Source organism: Aotus nancymaae, unplaced genomic scaffold (genome assembly GCF_030222135.1).
Source record: "Aotus nancymaae isolate 86718 unplaced genomic scaffold, 86718_ANA_hifiasm-v0.15.2.pri h1tg000119l, whole genome shotgun sequence".
Lineage (NCBI taxonomy): Eukaryota > Metazoa > Chordata > Mammalia > Primates > Aotidae > Aotus > Aotus nancymaae.
Genome location: NW_026988534.1, coordinates 431,243 through 455,401, shown reverse-complemented (window position 1 = coordinate 455,401; position 24,159 = coordinate 431,243). Strand labels below are relative to the sequence as shown.

At 35.5% G+C, this 24,159-nt stretch overlaps 1 protein-coding gene across 1 annotated transcript in view; it reads left to right on the top strand.

Annotated features, from left to right (window-relative positions):
* Nucleotides 1-23,672, top strand: part of LOC105730961 (ankyrin repeat domain-containing protein 62) — an 81,089-nt gene extending 57,417 nt beyond the window's left edge. The window contains exons 10-15 of the mRNA XM_064371099.1: nucleotides 4,238-4,271; nucleotides 4,546-4,687; nucleotides 16,393-16,606; nucleotides 18,258-18,435; nucleotides 19,517-20,455; nucleotides 22,123-23,672. Of these exons, the coding sequence (XP_064227169.1) occupies nucleotides 4,238-4,271; nucleotides 4,546-4,687; nucleotides 16,393-16,606; nucleotides 18,258-18,435; nucleotides 19,517-20,455; nucleotides 22,123-22,314 (1,699 nt within the window). The 3' untranslated portion in view covers nucleotides 22,315-23,672. The remainder of the gene's footprint in view (nucleotides 1-4,237; nucleotides 4,272-4,545; nucleotides 4,688-16,392; nucleotides 16,607-18,257; nucleotides 18,436-19,516; nucleotides 20,456-22,122) is intronic.
* The last annotated feature ends 487 nt before the right edge of the window (nucleotides 23,673-24,159 follow it).

Here is a 24,159-nt window from a genome sequence, read left to right as displayed (position 1 = left end):
CAAAGGATTATGAGCCTTTAGCTTCTGAAATAAACAGATAAAAGTTGGATTTGGCCAGGTGCGGTGGCTCACTCCTGTAATCCTAGCATTTTGGGAGGCCAGGGCAGGTGGATCATTTGAGGTCAGAAGTTCAAGACCAGTCTGGCCAACATGGTGAAATCCCATCTATACCAAAAATACAAAAATTAGCTGTCAGTAGTGGTGCGCCTGTAATCCCAGCTTCTTGGGAGGCTGAGGCAGAAGGATTGCTTGAGCCTGGAAGGCAGAGTTCGCAGTGAGACGAGATCTTGCCACCGCACTCCAGTCTGGGCAACAGAGCGAGACCCTGTCTCAAAAAAAAAAAAGTTTGATTTATTGCTTTCTCTAGTAAGTCTGTGCTGGTCAGGCACAGTCTCTTTTTTTTTAATTTTTAAAATTTTTTTTATTTTTTATTGCATTTTAGGTTTTGGGGTACATGTGAAGAACATGCAAGATTGTTGCATAGGTACACACATGGCAGTGTGATTTGCTGCCTTCCTCCCCTTCACCTATATCTGGCATTTCTCCCCATGCTATCTCTCCCCAACTCCCCACCCCGCACTGTCCCTCCCCTGTTCCCCCCCAACAGACCCCAGTGTGTAGTGCTCCCCTCCCTGTGTCCATGTGTTCTCATTGTTGAACACCCGCCTATGAGTGAGAGCATGCGGTGTTTGATTTTGTGTTCTTGTGTCAGTTTGCTGAGAATGATGGTTTCCAGATTCATCCATGTCCCTACAAAGGACGGGAACTCATCATTTTTGATGGCTGCATAATATTCCATGGTGTATATAGGCACAGTCTCTTGTAATGGAGCAGCTACTAAGCCTTATAAAAGGTTTGTGGAATAGTGAAGTTGAAGGCTTGGCTGACTCTCATAGGCATAACTGGGTTGACATCATCTGGAGTAATGTGGTTATCTGTGTAAGACTGTTGTGGATTAGTTGGCACTTCCAGGCATGCTGATTGGAATGAGTTTGTCTCTGGATGTCTTCAGAGGCAAGTGGCTGACATTCGTTGGTTGGTGTTAATGAGGCCAGTGGTCATTGATTGACTAGATTAAAAATTGGTTCTGGGTGGCTACCTGTTACCATGGCTACAGGTCAGTTTTCCTTAGTTTGTGGCAATGTTAATCAGATGTTTTCTGTTTGAAAGTTGCCTTCTATCATCTATGCTCAAATGAACACTATTTTATATTCCAGAATTATATACTTATTTTTTAAGTTTGAGTCAAGAGAAATTGTTTGTTATCTGAGAAAGATAGTTTTTAGAAGCTTAGTCTTAAACAGAAGACTCATCTACATATATTTTTGGTAAAATTGATGGATTTATTTTTGTTTTTTGTGTTTTTAGGGGCTCAGGCTGAACTCCTACATAATAATCTCCAATGGGAAATTTCAGCCTTTTTTTAAATTTATGTAGGTACATGATAGTGATATTCTTATTCACGTTTACAATTTTCTGCTGATAAATCCAGCTTTTCATATTAGGAATAGATACCACACTGTAAGTATACAAAAGTTTCTAAATCATTTCAAACAAAATTCAAACTAATCAGAATAGTGCTATTTTTGAACTACATATAAAGACACATAGGTATTTTAAAAGCAAGTGTTTTTTCCCTTTAAGGTAATTTTACAGTTTCTTTCAGGCTATATGTGCCTCATAGTATTCTGAAAACTTAATTTAAATGAAACATGTTAAAACAGTAACTATGGCACAAATCCAACTATGACCCCATGTCTAAGAGTCATTGCCTTGCAGGCAGCGAGCTCCAGCCTTTTAGCGTAGCATTCAAGTTTACTGTAGCATTCTTCTTTCAGTGTTTGCTTTCATGTATTTTTTTTACCTTTCAACTTCCCAGGAAACAACTGGATGCCATGTGCCTAATCCCTGTGCTCACATTCTGTTCTCTATATAAAATGGATTTCTCCTACTGTTTTTGTTTTTGTTTTGGCCTGGTGAGCTCCTCTTGTCTTTTACCTCTTCCATAATGTCTTTCTCATGTTCATATATAATTTTTCCTGGTAGTCTTCCAGAAAAATAATGGTATCAGTTTTAGTGAAATGGTTAAGGATGAAGAAGGATAAAATCACTAATTTTCTTACCTCCTTGTAAAGGAATATTAGCAGTGATTACTTTCTCCAGAAAGAAAATAGTGTAGACAGACTAATCTAGAGAATACTCGACTGTGTCAATGCTGCTGGAAGACTGATTAAAACGATGTGTTTCAACTGGTTGCCATGGAACCCTTACTGTAGTGGCTAAGCACAGACAAATCTTGAGAGAACTTTGACTGCAAAAGGGAGTAGAGAAATGGGTAACAAGTAAAAGAAGAAGAATGCGAGATTCAAATGACTCTTGTTTCTTTTTCAATTTTAAAATGGAAGCTGTTAGAGTATTCTTGTTTGGTGTTCAGAATGAGCCGGTAGAGAAGAAATGTGTTTTTGGAATTTGGTTTTGTTTGCATGTCTGAGGATTGGAAAGTTATCTTTTAAATATCTATAGTAAATCAATTATTCATACAATTTCTATTCCTGTTTAGTTTTATCAGAAGTGATCTTTTTTCAGAATTGGTTCAGGAATGGACTATTTTAATGTAATGGTACATGAAGATCATGACTTAAACTCACATGCATATATTTTTAGAAATTCTGTAACAATAAACATACAAACACTAGGTCATATTGGATAGAATTTAAATTTGCCTTGATGATGTATGTATCACAGTACCTTTGAAAGTAGCATCACAAATCGCTGTGCCAAGGTAGTCTAAAATAACAGGTATGTTTCCTTTACGGTTGTTCAGATGCTGGGAAGGGGAAGCTTTCTAATTAATAATAGAAAAGCAAACTACTGAAAAAATAATTGCAGACTGTTACTTTTGGACTGTATTGTTCAAATGTAAAAATTAAATGTTTCTGTGGACCAACAGTGTCTTTGACATGTCTTGTACACTCAGCAAGTTTCGGTTGAATGCATAAATAAATAGTTGAATGGATGAATGAATTTTTTTTGTGAATTTCTTTAGAGAAACCAAATTTTCAGTTTATTAAAAGCAGGTTTCCAAAGCTGCATAGGTATAAAATCTAATTTTTAAAAAATTTCAAGATTCAGAGATTATTATTTGTAATCATAGAAAGAAATGGAAAGATAATATGAATTCATCTGCTATTATATTACTTGTAAACACTTGAAAATAAATATTACTTTTATAGTGTATTATAGAGTATCCTGAAACACATATTTTGGAGCCAGAGTTCATGGGTTTGAATGCTTAATCTGCTACTAACAAGTTTTATGAGGTTGGGCAAGTTATATGGCCTTTCCATGCCTACTTTCTTACTTTATAAAATGCCTGGTATGTTATCTACCTCACAGAATTGTTGGGAGGATTCAAGTGACTTAAACACTTGTACAGTGTTTAGAATAGTACATAGTATCTGCACAGTATGTCCTGAAAAGCTCACTAATGTCATAATTTTAAAAAGCGTTTCTGTTACATAAGTAATATTTATCAAATAAGTCTTAGTACCAATTAAATCTTGTTTGTATAGAAAACGACAATAAGGTCAGGTGCGGTGGCTCACACCTATAATTCTAACACTTTGGGAGGCCAAGGCAGGTGGATCACCTCAGTTCCGGAGTTCAAGACCAGCCCGGCCAACATGGTGAAACCCCATCTCTACTAAAAATACAAAAAAATGAAAAATGAAAAATAAGTAGGTGTGGTGGCAGGCACTTGTAATCCCAGCTACTCAGGAGGCTGAGGTAGGAGAATCACCAGGACCCTAGAAGTAGAAGTTGCAGTGAACCGAGATCATGCCATTGCACTCTGCCCAGGCAACAGAGCAAGACTCTCTCAAAAAATAAATAATAAATAAATAAATAAGTAAATAGGGGCAACAAGAGGAAAACCTAGTGTGTGTGTGTGTGTGTGTGTGTGTGTGTGTGTGTATATATATATATATTTTTCTATCAAATAATGCAAGTAATATGTTTTTTCTTTTTCTTTGGCTGTCAGAAAACTAATGCTACCCTTTCCATTTACTTTATCCCCTTGTAGAAAATGATTGTATTTTACATCACCTGTGAAATATTACCTGTAAACTTTATGAATAGGAGAGAGAAATGATAAATATAGAGCTTTTATATAGAAAATAGTTATAGTCTTTGTATTTTACATATTTACTATTTGCCTGATTGTAATTTTTTCTTTTAGGCTTGCAAAGAAAACATCTAATAAAAAGAACAAGGTATTGTAAAAGTAAATTGTCAAGAATGTTGTTGAAAATCCCTTATTAAAGGTCACTTAAAAAAACAGAAAATCTTTTGTAGTAAAGATATTGGCTTTGAAAAAGCAGCAGTAACCATTTATAAAGGTACCCTTTTAACCACAGTCTATTAACTATTTTAAGAAGTACTTTGGTTTTGCTCATAAAAAAAGATGAATAATTCCCACTGGTGTACATTTAATATATGCTATAAATATTTGGGGGACATTTTGAAACAGTGTTATTTATTTTATAGGTTAAAAGACATGTACATTTCAAGGATGACCTCGATGACATAATTCAGTCATCTGAAACAACCTCAGAGGATGATGAGTTGCCTTACTCTGATGATAAGAATTTTATGTTACTCATTGAACAACATAGAGTGGAGTGTAAAGGTAGGACCAATGCATAAATATAAGGCTTTTTCCCTAGCCTACAGTAATGTTTGCACACATTGCACACACTGTACCATAGATCACTGATGTGTTATAGGGATGTTCATCTCAGAAACATGCTTTTTGTGAATATGGAATGAGAACTGCTCTATCTTGTATACTCTTAACCAAAGAGCTGTGATCGTTCCACTGTACTTTCCTCAGTGTGAATGACACTCCCAATCTTTTTGCTGACTCTGCTTCTCTCCTGTGCCTTTACCCAGGGTCAGGTCATTATCTCATATGTTGAATAATGTGATAACTCTTTTTCAACTCTTTTCCCTACTGTTCCACCTTCCAAAACCATGGTCTATTCTGCAACCATAATTATATACATTTAAAAAATTTACATCTGATCATGTTACCTGCTTGCTTAACACCCAACTGCCACTTGTCATTGCTATAAGGTAGACATGTCAGCACTCTAGCTTTATACTGCATCATTTCATATCCTTTTTTCTCTCCATGTCACAGCCAGTGCCCCAGGTGTTTGCTCATACAATCTTTAACTTTAGTGGGGTATAGTTGATATATGTTAAAGTGCACATATGTAAGATGTACAACTTAATAAGTTTTTTGATAGGTGTATACACCTGTGAAACTGTCACCATAATGAACATAGTTATCTTATCCATCACCCATGAAAGTGTCCTGTGCTGCTTTATGTTCCCTTTTTAGAAAAACTGCTAAATTGTTTTCCGAAACGTGTACCATTTTCCATTGCCATCAACAGAATAGGACAGTTTCAGTTGCTGTGTTGTCACACTAAGTATTGCAGTATTTATCTGTAGCATTCTCATGGGTGTGGATTTTGTGCATGATCCTAATGACTAATAAACATATTGAACATCTTTCCATGTTTTATTTGCCATCTGTACATCCTCTTTGGTGAACTGTGTTTTCATATCTTTTTCCATTTACAATATTAGGTGGATGTTTTCTTGCTTGTTGAATTTTAAGAGTTCTGGACACTATTACTTTACAAGAACATTTTTTCCAGTTTGTGGCTTCACTTCATTTTCTTAATAGTGTCTTTTCTAAAGAGCAGAAGTTTTTACTTTTGATGAACTCTGTTTAGTTACAGAGTTTGCATTTTATGTCATATCTAAGAAATCTTTGCCTAGCACAAGTAATTTTCTCAAAATTTTTACAAAAATTTTATTCTATGCTTCATTCTAGAAGTTTTATAGTTCTAGGTCTTACATTTAAATGTACGCTTCATTTTGAGTTCATTTTTATATATAGAATGAGGTATATGGATTCAAGTTAACTTTTTGGATATGAACAGCCAGTTGTTTGAGCACCATGTATGGAAATGGCTATCCTTTCTCTACTACATTGCTGTCCTGCCTTTGTCAGAAACAAACTGGTTGCCTGTATGTCATCTATTTGCCTGTGGACTCTATTGAATTCTATTAATTTACAGATGCTCCTCAAATTATGGTAGGGTTACTTCTGATTTCAGTCAAAAGCTAAGTGGTACTTCATTAAACCCATTGTAAAGTTACTAAGTTAAAACACCTTAAGTTCGAAACTGTCTGTATTTGACTTTCTTTATATAGGTTGAGCATCCCTAATTCAAAAATCCCAAATCTGAAATGCTGTAAAATCCAGTGTTTTTATTGTCAACCTGATCTCACAAGTGGAAAGTCCCATATCTGAGCAGCTCATGTACACAAACTTTGTTTCATGCAAAAAATTATAAAATATTTAAAATTACCTTCAGAGGCTAGGCACGGTGGCTCATGCATATAATCCCAGAACTTTGGGAGGCCGAGGCGGGAGGATTACTTTGTGTCAGGAGCTTGAGATCATTCTGGCCAACATGGCAAAACTGCATCTCTACTAAAAATACAAAAATTAGTTAAGCGTGTTGATGCACACCTATGATCCCAGCTACTCAGGTAGCTGAGGCAAGAAATCGCTTGAACTTGGGAAGTGAAAGTTGCAATGAGCTGTGATCTCACCACTGCACTCCAGCTCGAGTGACAGAGCAAGACTATCTCAAAAATTAAAATAAAATAAAATTACCTTCAGGCTTTGTGTATAAGGTGTGTTTGAAAAATAAGCACATTTTATGTTTAGACCTGGGTCCTATCTCCTAGAGGTATCATTTTATATATTTGCAAATATTCCAAAATCCAAAATCTGCAATACTTCTGGTGCCAAGCATTTTGAATAAGGGATGTTCATCCTGTACCAGTGACACATTGTTTTGATTACTATTGATTTATAATAATTCTCAAAATCAGTTTTCCAATTTTGTTATTTGTTCTGTTTTGGCTGTACTAGAACCTTTGCATTTCCACACGAACTTTAGAATTGACTTGTCAACTTAAAAAAAAGCCTCCTGGCTTTTTGGACATTAGGTTGGGATTGTGTTGTATTTATAGATTAATTTATGGAGAATGAACATCTTAACAATAATGAATCTTTCTACTCCTGAAGAAGTGTATGTCTGCATTTATATAGGTCATAGTTAATTTTCTCAGTAATATTTTGTAGTTTTTAGTATATAGGTCTTCTTGTGTTTTATCAGATGTTTCTGTATTTCACATTTTGATATAGTCACAAATGATATTTTAAAATTTTTACTCCGATTGTTTTTCACTAATATATAGAAATACAATTGGCTTTTCTATGTTGATTTTACATAGTCCAATCTTACTGAACTCACTGAGTAGTTCTGGTACATTCTTGGAAGATTTGATGAGATTTTCTATATACACCAAAGACTGTCAAACTTTTTCTTAAAGTAGTTTCTTATTAAAGACTTGTGGAAAAAGGGGTCTCTGTTTTAGCTGTTTGACTCTGCTATTGTAGTATGAGAGCATCCATAGACAACCTGTACATTAATGAACACAGCTGTGATCATTGACAAAGACAAGAAGCTGGCCCATAGGTTAGAATTTACCCAAACCTATTGTGTGATCATGGTTGTGTATAAAGACAGATTTATTTATTTTTTCAACTGGGATGACTTTTCTTTTTCTTGCCTAACTAAACTAGCCAGAATCTTCAGAACAATGCAACATAAAAGCAGTGAAAGCAAACATTCTTGTGTTCTTCATCTTCTGGGGAACATATTCAGTTTTTCACCATGACGCATGTTAGCTGTGGGTTCATCATAGATGCTCTTTATCATGCTGATGAAGGTCCCTGGATTCTTACTTTCCTGAGAGTTTTTCCTTTTTAAAAAATCAGATTCATCCATGTCCCGTCAAAGGACATGAACTCATCATTTTTTATGGCTGCATAGTATTCCATGGTGTATTCCATAGTATTCCATGGTCCTGGACATTTTCCCTGTCCAGTCTATCATCGATGGGCATTTGGGTTGGTTCCAAGTCTTTGCTATTGTAAACAGTGCTGCAATGAACATTTGTGTGCATGTGTCCTTATAATAGAATGATTTATAATCGTTTGGATATATACTCAGTAATGGGATTGCTGGGTAAAATGGAATTTCTATTTCTAGGTCCTTGAGGAATCGCCACATTGTCTTCCACAATGGTTGAACTAATTTACACTTCCACCAACAGTGTAAAAGTGTTCCTATTTCTCCACATCCTCTCCAGCGTCTGTCTCCAGATTTTTAAATGATTGCCATTCTAACTGGCATGAGATGGTATCTCAATGTAGTTTTGATTTGCATTTCTCTAATGACCAGTGATGATTAGCATGTTTTCATATGTTTGTTGGCCTCACATATGTCTTCTTTTGAACAGTGTCTGTTCATATCCTTTGCCCATTATTGAATAGGTTTGTTTGTTTTCTTGTAAATCTGTTTTAGTTCTTTGTAGATTTTGGATATAAGTCCTTTGTCAGATGGGTAGATTGCAAAAATTTTTTCCCATTCTGTTGGTTGCCAGTTCACTCTAATGATTGTTTCTTTTACTGTGCAGAAACTCTGGAGTTTAATTAGATCCATTTGTCTATTTTTGGCTTTTGTTGCCAATGCTTTTGGTGTTTTAGTCATGACGTCCTTGCCTATGCCTATGTCCTGAATGGTTTTGCCTTGGTTTTCTTCTAGCGTTTTTATGGTGTTAGGTCTTATGTTTAAGTCTTTAATCCATCTGGAGTTAATTTTAGTATAAGGTGTCAGGAAGGGGTCCAGTTTCTGCCTTCTGCATGTAGCTACCCAATTTTCCCAATACCATTTATTAAACAGGGAATCCTTTCTCCATTGCTTGTTTTTCTCAGGTCTGTGAAAGATTGGATGGTTGTAGATGTGTGGCGTTGCCACTGAGGCCTCTGTTCTGTTCCATTGGTCTATATCTCTGTTTTGATACCAGTACCATGCTGTTTTGATTACTGTAGCCTTTTAGTATAGTTTCAAGTCAGGTAGCATGATGCCTCTGGCTTTGTTCTTTTTGCTTAGAATTGACTTGGCTATGCGGGCTCTCTTTTGGTTCCGTATGAAGGTTAAGGTGGTTTTTTTCAGTTCTGTGAAGAAGGTCATTGGTAGCTTGATGGGGATAGTATTGAATCTATAAATTACTTTGGGCAGTATGGCCATTTTCATGATATTGATTTTTCCTAACCATGAGCATGGAATTTTTCTCCATCTGTTTGTGTCCTCTCTTATTTCGTTGAGCAGTGGTTTGTAGTTCTCCTTGAGGAGGTCCTTCAAGGAGATTGTAGCAATTGTGAATGGCAGTTTGCTCTTGATTTGACTCTCTTTAAGTCTGTTATTGGTGTATAGGAATGCTTGTGATTTTTGCACATTGATTTTGCATCCTGAGACTTTACTGAAGTTGCTTATCAGTTTCAGGAGATTTTGGGCTGAGATGATAGAGTCTTCTAAATATACAATCATATCATCTGCAAATAGAGTCAGTTTGATTTCCTCCTTTCCTAATTGAATACACTTTCTTTTTCTTGCCTGTTTCCTCTGGCTAGAACTTCCAATACTATATTGCATAGGAGTGGAGAGAGAAGGCATCCTTGTCTAGTGCCAGATTTCAAAGGGAATGCTTCTAGTTTTGCCCATTCAGTATGATATTGGCTGTGAGTTTGTCATAAACAGCTTCTATTATTTTGAGGTACGTTCCGTCCATACCTAGTTTATTGAGAGTTTTTAGCATAAAGGGCTGTTGAATTTTGTCGAAAGCCTTCTCTGCCTCTATTGCAATAATCATGTGGTTTTTGTCTTTGGTTCTGTTTATGTGGTGAATTATGTTTATAGACTTGTATATGTTGAACCAGGCTTGCATCCCCAGAATGAAGCCTACTCGATCGTGATGGATAAGCTTTTGGATGTGCTGTTGCAATCAGTTTGCCAGTATTTTATTGAAGATTTTTGCATCTGTGTTCATCCTGGATAGTGGCCTGAAGTTTTCTTTTCCTGTCGAGTCTCTGCCAGATTTTGGTATCAGGATATTGGTGTCATAAAAAGATTTGGGGAGGATTCCCTCTTTTTGGATTTTTTGGATTTTTTGGATTAGCTTCAGGAGTGATACCAGTTCCTCTTTTCATGTCTGGTAGAATTTGGCTGTGAACCCATCTGTACTTGGGCTTTTTTTGGTTGGTAGGCTATTAATTGCTGCCTCAACTTCAGGCCTTGTTATTGGTCTATTCAGGGTTTCAACTTCTTCCTGGTTTAGGCTTCGAAGGGTGTAAGTGTCCACGAATTTATCCATTTCTTCCAGGTTACTGGTTTATGTGCATAGAGTTGTATATAGTAATCTCTGATGGTGGTTTGTATTTCTGTTTAATCTTCGGTGATATCCCCTTTATCATTTTTATTGCATCTATTTGATTATTCTCTCTTCTTTTTTATTAATCTGACTAGTGGTCTGTCTATTTTTTTGATCTTTTCAAAAAAACAGCCTCTGGATTTATTGATTTTTTTGAAGGGTTTTTTGTGTCTCTATGTCCTTCAGTTTTGCTCTGATCTTAGTTATTTCTTGTCTTCTGCTAGCTTTTGAGTTTTTTTGATACTGCTCCTCGAGGTCTTTCAATTTTGATGATAGAGTGTCGATTTTATATCTTTCCTTGCTTTTCTTGTGGACATTTATTGGTACAAAATTTCCTCTAGACACAGCTTTAAATGTGCCCCAGAGATTCTGGTACATTGTGTCTTCGTTCTCATTTGGTTTCAAAAAACATCTTTATTTCTGCCTTCATTTCATTATTTATCCAGTCAACATTCAAGAGCCAGTTGTTCAGCTTCCAGGAAGTTGTGTGGTTCTGAGTTAGTATCTGAATTCTGACTTCTAATTTGATTTTGCTGTGGTCTGAGAGACTGTTTGTTATGATTTCCATTCTTTTGCATTTGCTGAGGAGTGATTTACTTCCAATTATGTGGTCAGTTTTATGTGTGATGTGGTGCTGAGAAGAATGTATGTTCTTTGAATTTGGGGTGGAGAGTTCTGTAAATGTCTATTAGGTTTGCTTGGTCCAGGTCTGAGTTCAAGTCCTGGATATCCTTGTTAATTTTCTGTCTCGTCGATCTGTTTAATATTGACAGTGGAGTGTTTAAGTCTCCTACTATTATTGTGTGGGAGTCTAAGTGTCTTTGTAGGTCATTAAGAACTTGCTTTATGTATCTGGGTGCTCCTGTATTGGGCACTTATATATTTAGGATCGTTAGCTATTCTTGTTTTATTGATCCTTTTACCATTATGTAATGCCCTTCTTTGTCTCTTTTGATCTTTGCTGGTTTAAAGTCTATTTTATTAGAGACTAGGATTGGAACTCCTGCTTTTTTTGCTCTCCATTTTCTCAGTAGATCTTCCTCCATCCCTTTATTTTGAGCCTATGTGTATCCTTGCATGTGAGATGGGTTTCCTGGATACAGCACACTGATAGGTTTTGACTTTTTGTCCAATTTGCCAGTCTGTGTCTTTTGATTTGGGCATTTAACCATTTACATTTAAGGTTAATATTGTTATGTTTCAATTTGATCCTGCCATTTTGATGCTAGCTGGTTGTTTTGTCCATTAGTTGATGCAGTTTCTTCATTTTGTCGATGCTCCTTCCATTTGGTATGTTTTTGGAGTGGCTGGTACTGGTTGTTCCTTTCTAAGTTTAGTGCTTCTTTCAGGAGCTCTTGTAAAGCAGGCCTGGTGCTGATGAAATCTCTGAGCAATTGCTTGTTTATAAAGGATTTTCTTTCTCCTTTGCTTATGAAGCTTAGTTTGGCTGATATGAAATTCTAAGTTGAATGTTCCTTTCTTTAAGGATGTTAAATATTGGCCCCCACTCTCTTCTGGCTTGTAGGGTTTCTATGGAGAGATCTACTGTGAGTCTAATGGGCTTCCCTTTGTGTGTAACCCATCCTTTATCTCTGACTGCCCTTAGCACTTTTTCCTTCATTTCAGCCCTGGTGAATCTGATGATTATGTGCCTTGGGGTTGCTCTTCTTGTGGAATATCTTTGTGGTGTTTTCTGTATTTCCTGGACTTGAATGTTGGCCTGCCTTGCTAGGTTGGGGAAGTTCTCCTGGATAATATGCTGAAGAGTGTTTTCCAGTTTGGATTCATTCTCCCCATCACATTCAGGTACACCTGTCAAACGTAGATTAGGTCTTTTCACGTAATCCCATATTTCTTGGAGGCTTTGTTCATTTCTTTTTACTCTTTTTTTCTCTAATCTTTCCTTCTTGTTTTATTTCATTGAGTTGATCTTCAATCTCTGATATCCTTTCTTCTGCTTGGTCGATTCGACTATTGAAACTTGTGTATGCTTCGCGAAGTTCTCGTGCTGTGTTTTTCAGCTCCATTAAGTTGTTTATATTCTTCTCTAAGCTGTTTATTCTCATTAGCATTTCTTCAAACCTTGTTTCAACTTTCTTAGTTTCTTTGCTCTGGGTTAGAACATGACTTTTTAGCTCAGATATGTTTGTTATTACCCACCTTCTGAAGCTTCTTTTTGTCAATTCATCAGACTCATTCTCCATCCAGACTTGTTCCCTTGATGGTGAGAAGTTTCGATCTCTTGGAGGAGGAGTGGCATTCTTGTTTGGGGTATTTTCATCCTTTTTGTACTGGTTTCTTCCCATCTTTGTGCATTTATCTATCTGTGGTCTTTGTGGTTGTTGACTTTCAGATGGGGTCTCTGAGTGGATGTCATTTTTGTTGCTGATGAAGTTGTTTCTTTCTGTTTCTTAGTTTTCCTTCTAACAGTCAGGCTCCCCTGCTGTAGGACTGTTGGAGGTCCACTTCAGACCCTACTTGCTTGGGGACCACCTGCAGTGGCTTCAGAACAGTGAGGGTTGCTGCTAGGTTTTTTTTTTTTTTGGAGACGGAGTTTTGCTCTTGTTACCCAGGCTGGAGTGCAATGGCGAGATCTCGGCTCACCACAACCTCCGCCTCCTGGGTTCAGGCAATTCTCCTGCCTCAGCCTCCTGAGTAGCTGGGATTACAGGCACACGCCACCATGCTCAGCTAATTTTTTGTATTTTTAGTAGAGAGGGGGTTTCACCATGTTGACCAGGATGGTCTCGATCTCTTGACCTCATGATCCCCCCACCTCGGCCTCCCAAAGTGCTGGGATTACAGGCATGAGCCACCGCGCCCGGCCCCTATTCTTCTTTTATCTTTGTCCCAGAAGGATACCCGCCAGATATCAGCCTGAGCTCTCCTTTATGAGGTGTCTCTTTGGTTATACAGGGATCGGGGAGCTGCTTGAGGAGACAGTCTATCCCTTATAGGAGCTCAAGTGCTGAGCTGTGAGCTCTGTTGTTCTGGTTAGAGTTGCTGGGCAGGTACATTTAAATCTGCTGCAGCAGAACTCATAACCACCTTTTTTCCCAGGTGCTCTGTCCCAGGAAGGTGGGGCTTTATTTATAAGTTCCTGACATTCTTCTGTCTTTTTTCAGAGATGACCTGGCCAGCGAGGAGGTAGCCTAGTCACAGTCTGCCGGCATCGGCGTTGCTGAGCTGCCATGGCCCTGCCCAGCTGCTGTGTGAACTTCCTTGCAGTTTTTTTTATAGGAGTATAGTTAGAACTGTCTCAGTAATGGTGGTCTGCCTCAGTAATGGCAGACTGTCTCTGTAATGGCTGATTTAATGGATTTAATTCTTGGTAATGTAGGATTTTCTCGGTAATGGCGGACGCCCTTCCCCCCGCAGAGCTGGACCATCCCCAGTCCAGCTGTGCTTGCTGTGAAACACTGAATCCAGAGCGTTTCAGATTGCTGGTCTTTGTGGGCATGGGACCAGCTGAGCCAGATCAACTGGCTCTCTGTTTCAGCCCCCTTTTTTTCAGTTGAACGGGTGACTCTGTGTCTCAGGCGTTCTAGTCACCAGTTGAAATAGCACCCAAATTTCTTTGAGTTTCTGTGCAGCAACTCACTGCACCAGCTGAAACAACTGCGCTAGAGACTCGTGGTGATTTTCGGCCCAGGAATCTCCAGGTCTGTGGGCATTCAAAATTCATTTGGAAATGCAGTGATCACTCACCCTCTGCGTTTTCACTGGGAACTGCAATCTGGAGCTGTTCCTATTTGGCCTTCTTCTACTGAAATCTTTTTAATGAGATTTATTATATGGCCTAAAATATTGTCTATTTTAATAAGTGTTCCATAGATACTTGAAAAGCATGGTGATAAGTCTGCTCTGTTCTTCCTAATTTTCTGTCTCCTTGTTCTATCACTTCTTGAGTAAAAGGTATTGAAACCTCAGATTACTTAGAAATTGGCTATTTCTTTTTGTAGTTCTATCCACTTTGGCCTTCTGCATTTTGAATTTCTTATGACATTAGGGGCATAAATATTTTGGATTATTATGTCTTCTTGATTAAATGAAACTTTTATCATTATGACATGACCTTATTTATTGCTGGAAATGTTTTTGCTGTGAAATCGACTTTAATGTTAATACAACCATTTCTTCTCAGTAGTCTTCTGAAAAGTGTTAGCATGTATTGTTTTCCTATTCTTGTAGCCAATTTATGTCTTTACGATTAAAGTGCACTTCGTATAGACAGCATGTAGTTAGGTATTGCTTTCTTATTGAGTCTGTCAGTCTGCTTTTTAATTGAGGCTTATAAACCAGTTTCATTTATATTGTGATTATCAATATAGTTACGTTTTTTGTCATTATGCTGTTCGATTGCTGTTAGTCTCGCTGTTATTTGTTCCTCTTTTCTTCTTTTTCTGCTTTCCTTTAGATTAGTCAGCTATTTTCTATAGTTTAATTTCACATTTCTTTTTTGGTTGATTGTATGTAACTGTTTGCTATCTTAGTGGCTTATTTCAGATTTATGGTATATAATTTTAACCTATCACAGTCTGCCTTCAAGTGATGTTATACCACATCATAGATGGCATAAGAAAATGACAGTGGTACCCTTTTATTTTTTTTCCCAGACAGTTCCTTCCTGGATCTGTGGGATTATGGATTTTGCCAAGTTTAGAATGTTTTTGGCCATTTTTTTTTTTCAGTTTTCTTTTCTGTCTTTCTTCCTATTTGGGGACATATATTAGTTGCTTGAAGGTTTCTCATAGTTCATCATGTCAAATTTATGATTGTGATGTTTAATCTGTGTTTATTTTCAGCCTCTGTCATTTTTACCTCTGACATTGCAATTGGCATTTCTGCAAGTATGGTTTGATTTTTAAAGAAATATCTTACATGCCTCCACTTATTGTCGCAGGTTTTTTGGGGGTACAGTCATTTACTTATAAACAGAATTCTTTTTTTTCTTGCTTTTAGATTTTGGGTAATTTGCCACTCCTGAGGCAAGAGTTTCCTGATTATTTCTTGTCCTGTGAAGTATGAGTTTTTGGACCTGGCTCCTGGGAATGGACCCTCTTCTGGGCGCTTCGAGAACAGCAGACATTGTTTCTTCTAATCTTGTTCTATTGTTTTCCCTGCCGCCTTGGTCTTAGGAAGTTTCCTAGCACATGTGGATTTTTTTCATTATTCTATTAAATACTTTAGAGTGGACCTCTGCAGATGTCCAGGGTTTGTTTCCTCTGCTGCTTTCTCCTCTCAAGTGTTCTGTCCTGTGATTTCTCTCTGCTTTCATTTTACCAGACTCTTAGCGTCACCACCACAGCTCAGGGAATCTTGTGTCAGATTTTCTCCCTTTGTCATGGCCTGGGAGCTCTGTCCACACAAAAAGCTGGGACTTTTGTAAGGCCTACATTTGTTTCTTGTCTTTCAGTGATTACCATCCTCATTACCAAAGTCCACTGTGTTGAAAGGCATTGTTTCATTATTTTGCCTGGTTGTTTTTGGCTTCAGGTAAGAAAGAAAATCAGCACCCGTTGCTCCCTCTTGGCTGGAAGCAGATTGCAGCAGAGCTCCAGAACATGCATCAGACTAGCCAGAGTGCTCTGCTTCCTCCTTTGCTCAAGTGCTTCCTTCTCATTTTTCATTTCTCAGTGTAGCCTTCTCTTCCTCAGGGAAATCTTCCCTTGGGCAATTATAGGTCAAATTCTCTTATGTGATTATAAAACTATGTATTCTTAAAGCAGCTATCTGAATTTATATTTGTCACCTTTGTCTTTGTTCTTCACTATGCTTTAAGCTAAACAAGGTCGGACGTGTTGTCTGTTTTATCTGAAGCTCTTTCTATAATTTCCACATTGCAGGCAGTCAATATATACATACTCATTCAGTGTATGAATGATTGCCATGTTGATATCCACAGTCCTTTATATCTAAAACCCTACTCATGTATTTTATCTCTATTTTGTTTTCCCTTGGTTACAGATTTTGTTAGCCTATTGAAAATCAAGAATGCAGTATCTGCACATGAAATATTAGTAGAACATAAAATATATTACTGTGAACAACTTACAGTGAAATTTCAAAAAATGAAAAATAAGATTAGTACACTACAAAAGGAACTGTCTGAAACAGACAAAACCGAATCACAGTCAGAGCATCAGAAACTTGAATGGAAACAAGAGCTCCATAATTTAAGGTAAAACATTCTAGTTTTAAAGAAATATTTGAGCTGTTTATACTAAAGATATGTAGGATAATTTTTATAATAGTTGACTTACCTTCTAGGGTTTAATAGAGAAAAAAACTTCTTAAAATTGTGGAATGTGAAATTCTTGGGTATAATATCACAAGCTCTTAATTGTGAATATTTCTCTAATAATTAATTGCATATTCCTTTAAATCATTGTTTAAATGATTATATAGATTTCTACTCTATGGCAATCTCATTATTTAATAAATTGAAATTGGGGTCTTAATTTATTGTATTAATGCTGTAAGGAACATCCTACATAGCCATAATTTTCTCCATTTCTATTCATTTACTTTGGAAAAATGTTTCAAAATAGAGCTATCTGGTTAGAGTATAGGAGCTTTTAAAAAAGATTTTTGATGAATATTTCTAAGTTGTTCTTAAGAAAGTTTATATTAATTTATAATTCAACAGAGTATGACATGGATATTTTTCTCCACCCAGAGTAATTATTTCTAAAATTATTCAGTTTTATTTATTTTTATTTATTTATTTATTTTTTTGAGACAGAGTTTTGCTCTGTCACCCAGGTTGCAGTGCAGTGGTGGAATCTCAGCTCATTGCAACCTCTGCTCCTGTGTTCAAGTGATTCTTGTGCCTCAGCCTCCCAAGTAGTTGGGATTACAGGCATGCATCACCATGCCTGGCTAATTTTTTTTTTAAGCAGAGATAGGGTTTTGCTGTGTTGGCCAGATTGTTCTCAAACTCCTGACTGCAAGTTATCCACTGGCCTTGGCCAGACTGGTCTCAAACTCCTGACTGCAAATTATCCACTGATGACAGCATGAGCAACCATGCCTGGCCTAGTTTTACTTTTAGTACGCAAGGAATTAAAAGTAAAATGGAATTTTACTTTTAGTGATTACTGATTAGCTTAGTCAACATCTGTCTCTGCTACAGAGATTAAATTAAATCAAGATTCTATGCTGAAAGCACATATTACTCTTTACTGTTTAAATATTAAATTTTGTCTTGTTTGAGAATGGATTTTAACATTGTTTGTAAAATACATAATAATCAATAGGGTAAGTTAAAAGTGTTATTAAAAAAAGAAACATAAAAGGTATGGGGTAACATCTTAGATTCCTTAGCCGAGGCTTGGATGATAGTTATCTGCAGATAAATGTTGCAAGAAGACACCTGAAGGTGCTATCTTACAATGTAAATCATGTTTAGGGATACCTGCAATATTTCATGAATATGAAAATTTATTTCTGCTGAAGGTATCAACTTATTTATAAAAAATAACTTCTTTTTAATTAGCTTACTCTAAATGATTCATTCTGACTGAGGAGTAATTATTAATGTGTGAAGAAAAGGTAATTTTTAGCTTGCAACTTTACCTAAGAATTTTCAATGTCCTTTTCAATAATATTTACTAGAGTTATTAGTAACAGAAGCTAATCAATTAGCAGAATGTTTATTCCTTACTACTTTTCAATTTATATATGTCCTTTGGAAGACATTGAAGTGAGAAATTAACATGAAAACCAGAAAGAAAAAATATTCAAGAGCATGAGCACTTTATTAGGAAAATAAACCAGCATACGAGTGCTTTGTTTTTAAAGGATTTTAAGATAAGTATATTTAACCACAGATTAATCTTACAACAAGAAGAAAAAAGAAGAAAGCCTGAAAAGTATGAAAAAGGTACAGAAGAGTTCGAAATAATGGAAAAGCAATATTGGACACAAGCTGGAGCGAAAAAACAACTTCAACTGATTCTCAAATCATTGGAAATGAAATTGAAGACTGTAAGAAATAATTTATATCAGGTACATTAACATTTGGTAAAATTTTATATTTCTAATATTATTTTGTTAATATTATAATATCCCTTTGACTTAATATATATTTAGTTCTAAAACCACAAATTTTGTTTCATCTTAAAAATGAATGACACTTATAGCTACAATTATTTATTGTAAATCTTGGCATCAAAGTAGTATTTTATTTCAGTTCAAAGACCTTTGGAAAACAATGATATTCCATGATATATACTTAGTGATATTTTATAGATAAGTAATTTGTTCCTAGTGATATAGTTCAATATAGTTTTTTCTATTTCACATTAATTATGGTTTCAAGCATTGTGAAAATGAAATAAAAGTTATCATAATAGTACATAATCTCATGATGTCCTAAGAAGAGCTTTATAAATGTTATCTTCTTTACTTTTGGTGTTTTGAAAGAAAAGATTTTTATTGTATTTGCATATCTACTTCATGGAAGTAACCATGATCTGGTGGAGGAGCACTAGGAGTCAGAAGACCTGGGGAAAATCCAGCAGCTTCTTGTATTTTTAAACTTTCCCTTCAGAATTGTGATAACTAAATGACTGAATTGATGTATGCATATAAAAGTGCTTAGTACAATGCCTAGATTTATCATTTATCAATACCTGTCATTCTTAAAACTGACTCTAAAAATGTAAGAAAAGTAGAATTATCTATAAAATATTTGCAGGAAAAAGGAAAGGAATTTGGAAAATTTCATCTGTCCAAATATCTGCAGAGCTAAGGCTCTTACACTATAGGGAAAAGTATAGGTTAGATGTTAGTGTGTAAACCCAATTTCTAAATGTACTCATAGTTACTAATCATTTATGCCTTTGGGTTTGTTGAAATTCAGTAAAAGCCTTTTTTAAAATTAATTGTCTTGAAATACATTTTTGAACTTTTGAGAATTTATGCTCTAAAATGTTTGAAGTTTTGATTCAACTTCTCTTTTCCAGTTGGATATCCAGATGACAATTCTTTCATTGTATAAATGTATGGGTTATTACTTATTTAGTTTCAGAAGAAGTCATAATGTGTCATTTTTTTGGGTACTAATTGAAAGTTTTCTTTGTTTTAGAGTTCTCGTACTCATGAAAAAGAAAGAGACCTGCGGCAGAAAAATCACTTGATGCAGGATGAAATGGCCAGACTCGGGCTAGAAATAGACACAATAAAACATCAGAACCAGGAAAATGAAAATACATATTTCAAGGATATTGAAATTATAAAGAAAAAGAGTGAAGACCTTGAAAAGACTCTAAAGCTGAATGAGGAAACATTGACAAAAACGATAAACTGGTATAGTGAAAAGCTTAATGCTCTGACATTGGATAAGAATACAGTGCTCAATTCTGAGCTAGAGAAGGAAAAACAAAGAAAGCAAAGACTGGAAACAGAGGTGGAATTATACAGTTGTAGACTGACTGTTGTTCTATGTGATCGTGATCAAAGTCAGTCATCAAAAAGAGACCTACAGCTTGCTTTCCAGAACACAGTAAATCAGTGGTGTCATTTACAAGAAAATATGAATTCTCATATTCAGATTCTTTGTCAGCAACTTTCTAAAGCTGAGAGTAAATCCAGTGGCCTGGAAACTGAGCTCCATTGTGAAAGTGAGGCTCTCAAGAAAAAGACGTTGGCTATAGAACACATGCAAAGAGTCATAAGCCAAACACCGCGTCGATTGAAGGCCATTGAACACATGTACCAAAATGCCCAACATATAGTGGAAAAATATGTGAGAAAGCAACCATCTGTAGAGGATGAACTATTTCAGATACAAAGCCAAAATGCATTGCATCAACAGCAACTTAATGATGCTCACAAGCAAGCTGACAATCAGGAAAAATTAATAATTAATATCCAAGCCAAATGTGAAGATACTGTAGAGAAACTTCAAGCTGAGTGTAGAAAGCACTGTATTCTGCTAGAAGAGAACAACAAGGGGTTGATAGAGGAATATGCTCTTTTAAAAGAAAGGCAATGTCAGTATGAAAAAGAGAAAGAAGAAGAAGAAGTAAGTATCAAGAAAAATACATATTTTTCAAACTTCCTGAAGTAAAATTTAAAGTAATATTTGGTTATGGCTAAACAGTGAATCTAGTTGAATATGAAAGTATATACATGATAAACAGATCTGCTGTATCACCTTAAAAAACGTAACTTGTTTCCAGCAAATAAAAGTTAGAGCTAAGAGATGTGACAATGTGACACTCAGGAAATTTTAAGCATTTCAGTTACAAAATGTTAATATAGACTAATATTTATAATGTAGTCTTAACACTGCTGAAATAATTTTAATGTCTGTATGTTGCCACATTTTAGGATTATGATAAAACAGATATAAAGAAATATTCATACCTAAAGTGTTATTTTGAAATTGATTCAATTAATTGGTTTACTTTGACCATTAATTCCAGATTTCCCAGATGAACAAAAGTGTAATCCTTATTTTAAAATTATTTTTCTTCAATAGCTTTTAATGTATCTTAGTTGGTATAATTTTATTTATTATTTTATAAATAATATAATATTATTTATAATATCTCTCTGTTGCCCAGAATGGAGTGCAATGGTGCGATCTTCGTTCACTGCAACCTCTGTCTTCCAGGTTCAAGTGATTCTCCTGCCTGAGCCTCCCGAGTAGATGGGATTATAGGCACCTGCCACTATGCTGAGCTAATTTTTGTATTTTTAGTAGAGACTGGGTTTCACCATGTTGGTCAGGCTGGTCTTGAACTCCCGGCCTCAAGTGATCCGCCCACCTGGGCCTCCCAAAGTGCTGGGATTACAGGCATGAGCTACCGTGCCTGGTCAATTTTATTTTTTTTCATGTCAATTTCACTTAAATCTGAAAATAATTCAATCTTAAATTATACATTGATGTGACCTTTCCATTCTTCAAAGACATCTAGTTTTTCTTACATTATAATATGGGGAAAATGTGGTAAATGTTACCAAACTAGATTTGATTTAATCTTCCCACTAGCATTTATAAGTTACTTTCGATTTTTTAATGAAAAATGTGGTCATAATTTTTATTTCAAGGCTCAGTGACTCTCATTTGGATATAATGTCCTGTACAAAGATAAGCTTAGCTGTCTGTGATTTATTAGTTTCACGTTGGATCCCCATTTTCAGATTAATGAGGGGTGGTAGGAATGGAGGGAGTAGGGAAGAGAGACATAGCAGCCAAGATCAGGGAGGGAGGTAGAAGCCAGGTTACCTAGAGCATTGAAGGCCATTGGAATGTAACTTTTCTTCTGAGATGGAAATCTGTTGGAAGGATATGAGCAGGTGACTGAATATGTGAGGAACTCTGAGGTTGATTTGAGCTTCTTCTTATAAAAAAGAGAGAAAACATTGCACAGTGTAAAATTCACTACCACCAGTCCCACCCACATACCTGTTTCTTTTTGAGGTTTAAAAACCTCAGTGCATATTCATCAGTGGACTGAATCTGTTGTATGAGTAACACAGCAGCAGTTTGGCATGAAGATAACACCTTCTTTATCCTTAACTGGATTCATTAATAAACAGGAGTGTATACACATGAGGGGGAAAAAGAAAGAATCTGTGTGTGTGGTGATACTTTTCTAAGTGTATACATTAGAGTTAAATATTACTAACAATTTAATAATAAGGTGATATGTAAAATCCGTAACAAAAATAACATCTTATCAGGTAGTTGTGAGAAAACTCAAACGAGAACTGGGTGATGCCCTGAACAAACAATTACTGTCAGAAGGTATGCTAGAGATTTCATCACAACGTCAAAATACTTTAGAAGATGAGACACGAGATACAAAAAAGAAATTCGGACTGATGAGAAGTCAGGTATGTATGAAACTTAGCATGTCAACAGTTACTCTGTAGCTGGTTAATATCAACTGTTGTAGGATACTAGTTTTAGTGGACAGCTTTTTTCATATTTTAATTATAATTAATTTTATTATCTTTGTAATGCACTCATTTCTCAATCTCTGCTATGTTTTATAATAATAAATATTTTTCTTATAATATTTCCAGTTAAGAAAGTTGAGAATTACACATCATTTCTCATAGATTAGATAATTTTTTTTTCTGCTTACAGTATATTTTTAGTGATTTTTGTATTGCCATGGGGATACAAGCCAGATTAATTCAGAGGATAATTCCTAATGGAATGTTTCAGAAATTTTTCTTTTTTTAATCTCTACTTTTCTGTGTGAATAAAGAACTTGTGCTTACTTATTTCATGGGTTTCAGTTTAACTTGTACAGAAAGGCCATTCTACAGAATAAATTTTTGTTTTGATAAAAATCCTTGCTCTGACTTTATATTGGGCTATAGTCAGAGTCATATGACTATGAGCAGTTAGCATTTGCCAACATGTGTCTGTCTACTTTCTCTAGTTTAAAAAAAAAAAACAACTTTAAAAATGGAGTTATAGAAGGTCAGCAAAGGGTAGGTTTGAGATGTTTGCGTGGGTCAAGTGGGCATTTTGATAACATGGCTTATCCTTTGGCATGTTTAATGGACATCCCTACCGTTTAAGATGACACTTGTAAATAAATTCTCTCCTAATGATGATGTGAGCCCTGCTACTCAATCAACAGAACCTGTAGGATCTTATTTGAAATTGATCTTGTCTATTTTAATTATGTTCCCGTTTATTTTTAAATTTTCTTGTGGTTTGCCTGGAGAGGAAAGATGATGCTTAGTTTTAAATATTAAAAATGTATAAGTTGCCTTGCTACAACAAAATTAAATGCATACACACAAAAAAGAAACAAAATTATAGCTGATGTGGTAGTGGTGTTTGGAATTCAAAAATATAAATGCTTACCATAAAGTAATTTTCTCTTTCCCCGTTTAACCAAATTTATCAATTTGAGTATCTGATAAAATATAAAGTAAAAGCAAGAAAAATATTGTATTTTAATCCTACAGCATAGGTCAGTAAATTTTTCTGTAAAGGACCAGGTAGTATTATTGGAGACTTTGTGAGCCATAAGATCCCTGTTGGAACAACTCAACACTGCACTTACAGCACAAATGTAGCCACAAACAATATGCAGATTGCAGGAGTGTGGCTGCATTCCAATAAAATTTAGTTAAAAACAGGTAATAGATTGATTTGTCCTAGATTATTATCATTTTTTAATAAAATACATTTTGATAGTTTAAAAACAGTATTTTATATATACCATCTTTTGTTCATTCATTTACCTATTGATAGGCATTTGGTTTCCACACCTAAAGGTTGTTTTCAATTCTTTGTTTTAGATACAGGAAATCCAGGATCAACTCACAGAGACTCTAAGATATAATGAGGAGATGCCAGACCACGTGCAAAAGTACAATTTAAAGCAGCACACATAATATCTTGAGTATTTATAAAGCAAATGAGTAGTGTAGTATGAGAACTATATCAGTTAAGATAATAAGTATGTCTATGTGAAGCCAAGAAAAAATTTCAGCTGTAAGCTATTTTGAAATGCATAATTTTTCTACTTTACTTTTAATTTTACACATCATCCACAAAACAAAGGTAGAAAAATGGCAGTTGCTCAATTTTCTAATTTTCAAATGTCTCAGAATTTATGTAATTATTTCTTCAGATATTTTTTCAGAATTTATATGTTGTTTTTAAAAATTATGTCTGTAAATAATTATTTTAAAATATATGTATTTTAGGCTTACACTGGAAAATGTCATGTTAAAAATTAGAATGAAAGA